At 45.1% G+C, this 8,136-nt stretch overlaps 1 protein-coding gene across 9 annotated transcripts in view; it reads left to right on the forward strand.

Moving 5' to 3' along the window:
* Positions 1-7,793, forward strand: part of LOC147010360 (synaptotagmin-like protein 5) — a 69,877-nt gene extending 62,084 nt beyond the window's left edge. For 8 of the 9 annotated variants that reach the window (XM_085860630.1, XM_085860628.1, XM_085860629.1 and 5 more), the window contains 7 exons: positions 2,052-2,114; positions 2,413-2,615; positions 3,030-3,132; positions 3,644-3,871; positions 4,260-4,507; positions 5,465-5,673; positions 6,156-7,793. In XM_085860630.1, coding sequence (XP_085716756.1) covers positions 2,052-2,114; positions 2,413-2,615; positions 3,030-3,132; positions 3,644-3,871; positions 4,260-4,507; positions 5,465-5,673; positions 6,156-6,298 — 1,197 coding nt within the window. In that variant the 3' untranslated portion in view covers positions 6,299-7,793. The remainder of the gene's footprint in view (positions 1-2,051; positions 2,115-2,412; positions 2,616-3,029; positions 3,133-3,643; positions 3,872-4,259; positions 4,508-5,464; positions 5,674-6,155) is intronic. The other variant, XM_085860626.1, reaches the window with a different exon arrangement.
* Positions 7,794-8,136: the final 343 nt, after the last annotated feature.

Here is an 8,136-nt window from a genome sequence, read left to right on the forward strand (position 1 = left end):
GATTTTGCGATTAAAAGTTGAAATGTTCTTCTTTTTCACGCTGAGCTGTGACGTCACGCCCCCATTCTAACCAGGGACGAGCAGTTCCTGCATCCTTCTCTGTGGACATGGAGAGGATCAGATGCTGGTCTGACACATGGGACAAGTTATTCAATCCAGGAAAGTCTCACATTCTCTCATTGTTTCTCTGGAGGATTGTCGGGTTAAGCCACTTACCATCTTCAGTTCTGCAAACCTCTGAACCTTACCATGAGCCATGGCCTCTCTTGAGCAGACGATCAAAGCTGGCCTCCAAAACCAACCACATACTTGGCATCTCAGTCAATCTGAACTTCTTATGAACTACAACTTCTCTGCCTATAGCTCGGTGGAATACTGCTCTCCACTGTGAGTGCTGCTGCCTCAGACCCTCTCACTCCTGAATACTGTTGAATTGAAAGCTCTCAACATTATCTCTGTTTTCTACCACCTATCTTCTGGTCTTGCTCTTCCCAGTCCCTCCACGGCGCACACATTCTTACAGAAAGCTCCTCTTGCTAACCCTCCAAATCCAGGCTTACTGCACACATCCTCTCTTTTGTTCCTATTTTCTTCTGCTTGTGGAACCACCTTCCTGAGTCAGTACAACGGCACACCCTTTACCTCCAGAGCTTCAAGACTTGAAGTCAATCTCATAGCGTTTCCCGTCTCTATCCGTGATGTTTTCTATCCCTTTTAACCCTCCCGATCCCTCTTACCTGAAGGTCACCATCTTCCTTCCCTTCGCTTTCCTCTCTCCTATCTCTTATTTCATTCATTCATCCGCCTGCTCATTTATCCTTGATTTATTGCCCGACCCCTTCTACCTTGATGCCATTTTATCATCAGTGACCTTGCTCTTCCAAGATTATTTTTTAGATCCTCGTGGAGGATCTCTAAGTCTTACTCGCGTTGTTGTTCTTCATCTTCTTCTTGTGGACTTTTTTGTTTCACAGCCTACAGTTTTCATCGAAACTTCCTGAAACTTGGCATATATATGTAACAATACCTTGCGCAGACAGTAACCATCTCCGATTTTGAAAATTCCTCCTAGAAAAAAAGTTATGACGTCAAAATATCTCCGCTAATGGAAATCGCCAAAAAATTATCTCCGAAACTTGGCAAGCTTTTTGAATTCTGTTTGCGGGAATCGAACAGGGCATTAGCAGAGATGAATTACCATGCATATGATACATCACTATGACGTCATATCAATTTTCATGACGTCATCCCTATTTTTGGTCATTTTTTGTTTCACAACCCAGAGTTTTCATCGGATCTTCGTGAAACTTGCCATGTATATGCAGAATGCCCATGCGCAGGTAGTAACCATCTCCGATTTTGGTAATTCTTCCGAGATAAAAAGTTGACGTCATAATATCGCCGCTAATGGAAATCGCCTTTCCCATTATCTCCGAAACTAGGCAAGGTGTTTGAATTTTGTTTGCGGGAATCAAGCCGGGCATTAGCACAGATAATTTATCGCAAACCTGATGCATCACAATGACGTCATATTCGTTTTTATGACGTCATCATTAAGAGGACGAGGATCTTAGCTCATTTGAGCTGTTTTCCAAGTCCTTGCTCCAAGTGTGTTTGTTTTTTTTTGTTTTTTTTTATTACAAAAGCTGCGTTTTCTAAAATTGTTTATGTTGAGGCTTGTTTCAGCATCTGTTGCTTTTTTGAATCAAAGTGCAATATAATAAGGCTAAATATAAAGAATAAGCAAAATGTTGGTGGAATGCTGTTACATATTTTAAAATATTTAATAAGTTTGGATCTAAATGTGCCAATGTGAGAATTTAAGGGTTGGGGGATGAGGAGTGGGGAGGAGGGAGATGCCCTCACTGCTTCTCTCAACCCCTGATGAGAGGAAGTGGGGGGGGGGGGTGCTTGAGGGAAGCAACACAATTACATCAGTTTTTCTCTCACATCAGTTGTGCTGATCTGCAAACAATTGTGTTTTGCGACTCATTATCCTTCACCTTTGACTCAGCCCGGCTTTTTGTGCGACCCCTGCCCTCCAATCTCAGCCCACCTCAGTGAGCCCAGGGGGCTACTCGTACCTGTCACATGTGGAGCAAGAATGGGACTCTGTGAGTAAAGCTTTCCCACATTAACCTCACCACCAACCAAGTCCTTGAAAACCGGCGATTGCTTTCCACTACAACCTCGTTAGCTTGCTCGTGGTGACGGCCATTTCAATATCCTGTTGGATGTTTCGATATTCATTGATGATTGTTTGCATTTCACCATGACGCTTGTTTTTCCTCCTGCATTGCTGACTAGGCATTACACATAATCTGAAAGCATGAGTTTGCTCTGTTTGTACCATCAAGATACACTTCATAAATTTCACCCCTGACCTTATCCCTATTTCCCTTGCCTCCATAGAGCAGTGCATGTAGCAGCGGCAGTTTACGTAGCGAGGGTTTAGGAGAAGCTTGGGGAGTCCAGTGGACCAGAGGAGGAGCTTTGGTTCAGGGTGAGCTGCAGTGCGGTGTGCTGTACGAGTACTGCACAGGCAGCTTGGCAGTGAGCGTGATTTGCTGCCGGGACCTGGCACACGGAGATGTCAGACATCGTCGGACGGATGCGTAAGCTCCAGACATTTGACAATTTCCTGTGTGTTTGTAACTTTGTTTGGTGTGATATTTCTGATGCTAGTCACGAGTCTTACATTCACGGTGTCTTTTGGCTTTAACGCAGGGGTTTTATTCCACTCGTTTAATATCGATCATTAGGTTCTCCTGGTGCAACCATTAAGACAGAAACAGTGCTGTATAGGCTCGGTGTTGACGTAAACTAGTGAAGATCCACATTGCTGTTGTACACTGACCAATTTGGGTGTTGGTTCCTGGTGATATGACCACCCTGTACGTAATATGTAAATCTCTGTTTTAAACGTCCATGCTGTTGAGTTGTCATCGAAGAAAGCTGCTTCCCACAAACTCGGCCAAAGGTATTACAGCTCGGGGATCTACTCCTTGATTCTTTGTATTGTTCATCAGCTACGTCAAGGCCTACTTGCTACCAGACACATCGCGGCAAGGAAAGCGGAAAACCAAAGTGAAGAAAAACACCATCAACCCTCATTTTAATGAAACCCTCAAGGTGAGTACGCACGGGAATGTTCTTCGGGACATGATGAGCTACCACTGAGGCACCTTGTGCTAAGTGGACTATTTTTGTAGAGCACACTGCAGCTTTCCCACTGTCACGACTCATGATGCTGTAAGGGACCATTTATTTTTTTACATATGCAAATGTGGTGGGAAGTGGTCCCTCACATCTCTCCCTCGCCTGTTTATGCACAATTTGCACATCGGTCCGCACCCTCCTGCCCATCTGCTGCACGCATGATCAATCAATCGTCCCAAATGATGCATTTTAAAGTTTCTCGTCGATTTCATCAGCAATGGTCATTGGAGATGATGTTGAGGGAAACTTCACTGAATATTGAGTCAATCTTCACAATATCTTTCATGTATTTACTTGGTTGTCTAAAGTTCACGTTTGCAAATAACATTCGCACGCTCCCGAAGAGTTTGTCAATTAGCAATGTGCAGCCGATCTCTTGACTCATCCATCACGAGCTCCAATTAATGAGGAGTTGAATTATTAGGGCAACATCTTGGTGGGAAACGCTACTTACCATGTTCAACCAATGGATACCACTCACACCCTCCAGTTCACCATCAGCCACACACAGCTGGAGCTTCGCAGCCTTTGGCTGTCTGTCTGGCACTACGATCGTCTCCATCGGAACGTCTTCCTCGGACAGCTGGAGTTGCCTCTGGACACACTGAACCTGGGTGACAGCCCCCCGTCGTGGTACCCTCTGCAGCCTCTGGTGAGAGATCCTTGCACCGCCACCATACTCATCCATAAACATCACTGCTTTGGGTTCCATAAACACAGACTCTCAATGGTGCCTTAAGATAACTTCACATCTTGTGAGCGAAGCATAATTGATGCCTTTCAAACTGTTTTTTATTTGATATAAAAGTTGACTTGTGAGGCCTATATGAATTGTAAAACAATAACGACAATATACTATATTGCCAGAACATATCCAAACATATTTAAGGCCTTCATTGCAGGAACTTGATAAATGTACAAGGCTAGTGGCAGGAGTCTTGTCAAAACCAATGTTTTACTGCGGTTGTGATGTGGTCACCCTGTGGAGTGTGGGACTTGATGCTGCTATTAAGCTTTAAGTGTTGTCACCCACACTCAAGGTGGAACCCTTGGCTCTGGCTCCACCTCAATACAAAGGAGAGCTCATGTTGGCTCTAAAGTACCTGCCACCGCCATCCTCTTGCGACAAGAGCACACCACCGTTGGGACCCCCCGTTCCACCCGGTGCTCCACCCGCTCCCCTGGGCCCCTCACTAGCCGCACCTGGTGAGCTACACGTGAGGGTAAAAGGAGCGAAGAACCTGACTGCTACTAGGAATCCTCCGGCGTGCAACTCCTACGTTAAAGGGTGAGGTTTTTTGGAATATCGATGTCGTACGACAAGAGTCGTGATGCGTTTCACGCATTTACCGAGGTCTTTATTGGTTAAATCTTAGTCTTATTTAAATCCCGACTGCTCTCCTGGACCTCTTTTGAAGTCACGTGATCAAAGAGGCAACTTTGTGTGACTATAGAAGCCCCAGGAAAAGTGAAGGCGATTTGTGAGGGCCCACTTGCCTCTGAGCTTGTCTAGCGTGGGTTCAAATCCCGATCCAGCTGCCAACTTTCATCCTGGTGTTTCTCATGCAGGGTGATGCATCACAAAGTGCGCCTTCCCCTGTCTTTTTCGGCCTAGCCAGTCACTGCCTCCCTGTTTCAGGACTAGGTGAATGTTTTGCCAGTTTTTCCTCTTCTTTTTCTCAGTATACCTTTACATTTAGTGGCTCTCAGCCTTGTTTGGGGCGAATTTCAATAAAAATAAATAAATAGTTGATGGACGACTGGACGTTAAAGATTCCACGGTGTCCTTCGTGAAGAGTAGGTGAGCTATTGTAGGCACCATAGCCAAATCCCTTCTCAAACATACAGGGGGAACTCCTTATTTATTTATTTTTTTATTGAAATTCGTACAGCTATGCCCCCAGAAAATGATACTACCTGCAGCCACGTCCTGCCAATGGAAGAAGAAGAAGAAGAAGAAGAAGAAGAAGAAGAAGATGATCATCCTCCATTTGTATTTTTCACAGCTTCATCGTTAAAATTCTGACAAAGATACGTTGTGATACGAACACTGTGCACGTCCGTGCAAAATGGCGGGGGAAATACAAATGTTTTATACTTAACAACCGCATTCAAACAAGAGAGATCCTTGTGAATGAATTGTGTTGGCATGTATAAGATGGTCGACAAGAGGTTAAAGGTTATGTGCTAACATAAACAAGCCAATGAGAGAGCTATTGAGTGACCTGTGTTTGTAATGGGGCAGTTGCCTGCTGCCCGACGAGCAACGCGTCACAAAACAGAAGACCGGCGTTGTGCGTGGCACCGTGAGCCCCGTTTGGAACCACACGTTCATCTTCGATGGACTACCCCCGTCTGATCTCCTGCACGTCTCCCTGGAGCTGACCCTTTGGGACCGCGAGGCCTTTGGTGGGAAACGCTTCCTGGGAGGCGTGCGTCTCGGCTCCGGCACCGGTCAGTGTCACCCACATCCGGTCTTTTGTGGCTGTGGTAGATCCTTGTATGCATCGCATCCTTCTCATTATATATCACCACCATGACATAATGATCCTCTCCATCCCCCTAACTGCTTTGGACACATTTCTGATGACACATCTCTGCAGGAGCTCAAAGCCAAAGACATTGGGAGCATTTTACTGTTGAATGATGAGATAGTCACACTTCTATTTTTACAGATTGTAAGAAACTTTACCGAGGAAGAACTAACTAATCATGACCTTGCATCCAAAGTCGTGTTGTGTGTCGCCTTTCCAATTTGTCATCCTCCTGATAAGTGATTCGATGCATCGAAGCAGTCCCGCATCAAGGAATCTACTTGGAGTTTGGCATTTGCCTTCCAATCCCCTTGAACTGACTTTGATCTTGAGGGTACTAAGATGAAGTTTTGCATGGTGTGATCCATTCATAATCATCATCTGAATGTGTGGGATCTGCAGGAGTGAGCTACGGACAGATCGCACCTTGGAATGATGCAATGGGAGTTGAGGTGGATGCATGGCGTAAGCTACAGAGCTGCCCTGGCACTTGGCACGAAGTCTTGTTCATGCTCCGATCTTCCATGGAACCCGGGAACCTCTGAGGCCACACCCAATGCTGGCTATCTCGAGACCTCCCCCGCCCCCTCACCCTCACCCCAACCCCCACTCACTTTCGCCTATTTTTGTCGACTACAGGACAAAGGCTTCTCTCAAATCACATTGAGGGGCCCTTTGGCATACTCAGCACACTTGCCAAGTATGGTTCGGCAAGAATGAATAGCCACAGGAATCGAATCCATGCAAGCCAGAGGGAGAAAGAATCAAGTCTTTAACCACTCAACAAAACAGCCAGCTCCCTTTTAAGGCTTCAGATCTCAACATGAAAGGTCATTGGATGAGCCGGACAATCCACAGCCTTATGGGTATACTGTGACACTCTTGCTGCTGACTCCCTTATTACCTCCACCACCGAAGGTGAAGGAGCTTATGTTTTCACCCCCTTTCTGTCTGTCTGTTTGTTTGTTTGATTGTTTGAGTGCAGGATATCTCAAAAAGTTGTTGACTGATCTGGATGAAATTTTGTGTACAAGTTCGGTGTGTTGACAAGGACCAACTGATTAGATTTGGGTGAAGATCCGGATTCAGATCCGACTACTAGAATTTAAAGTGGTTCTTCACCATTGAGAGATAGGGCCCAAAATGATATGTAGCACGATATCTCAAAAAAGTTGTGCACGGATTCGGATGAAACTTGGTGGAAATGTTCGGTGTTTGGCAAGGAAGAATCGATTCGATTTTCGTGAAGATCCGAATCCGGATCTGGACACGAGAATTATTTAATTTTTAAAGTTATTCTTCACCATTGAGAGATCGGGCCAAAAGCGATATAGTCCTGTATAACATGATATTTCAAACATGTATTGGGCCCGATATGTTCTCGTGGATCAGGCATTACGTGGCGGAGGTTTGCGCTCTACCGAGTGTCCTAGTTTGTTTCTGCTTTGAGCTTGGGTCCTCCTGACGGGCTTCTCTTCGGTTTTCTGAAACCACTTTTGAAATGTGAATTTGAAAAGAGTAAACGGTTGGTGTGTTGTTAGGAAATTCACGTTATGAAGAGATCAAGACTTGAAACGCTAAAGAACAGAAGGTGGAAGACCTTGATGGATCGGTCAGGAACGAATGTCCTCACCTTCAGGAATGGCTATCTCACATTGAGACGCCTTGTTTATCTATATACCGCGTTGGTGTCTCGATCATCTTGTTTAATCAAACGACGTAATAATTTCGCCCTCTACGATGCGAATGTAGCCGTTGTGTGTAGGTGTGTAGTCAATGGCTCCAAGCTTTCCACAACATGTCACAACAAATTGCAGTGCATTCTCGCAATCCAAAAAAAGAAACGTCATGTGATTTGGATTCTCAACAAGTTCCATTAACTTGCAAAAAGTTTGGTGTGAAGTTTTGTTGGACTTTGCCTTTATAATCGACAAAAATGTTCTCTTGTGGTTGTCTCTCTCTGTCCTCTCTGTGACATAGAGCGTCCGCTCTCAGCGTTTGTCTGTGGGTGTCCGGAGGAATAAAACTCGTTGAAAATTCGTTTTGTTGTCGTTTATCTCTGTTCCAAGGTCTTTGTGATCATAACAGTCTCCGCAAACCACCACCACCACCACAACTCATCCTCACCTCAATTGTTCCCAAGTTGCAGGCCCTCGTCTATATTAAGCTCATTTGGGTCATGTCCGTCGTGATATTTCAGGATGTCTGAGTCCTCACCTCTGTCACGGAAGGTGGATGGAGGTAATATATTTTTGTCTGTTATTTGCGAAAGCGAACATTCACAAGTATATTGGTCTGTCTGTCTGTCTGTCTGTCTGCATGTCAATCGCCTACAGATCACATGTTTTACTCCGATCTTCACACTTATCGCTCCTGGTATCAT

The sequence above is a fragment of the Eptatretus burgeri genome, chromosome 16, assembly GCF_056783735.1.
Source record: "Eptatretus burgeri isolate ZD-2024b chromosome 16, Ebu_testis_v1, whole genome shotgun sequence".
NCBI classification, from domain to species: domain Eukaryota; kingdom Metazoa; phylum Chordata; class Myxini; order Myxiniformes; family Myxinidae; genus Eptatretus; species Eptatretus burgeri.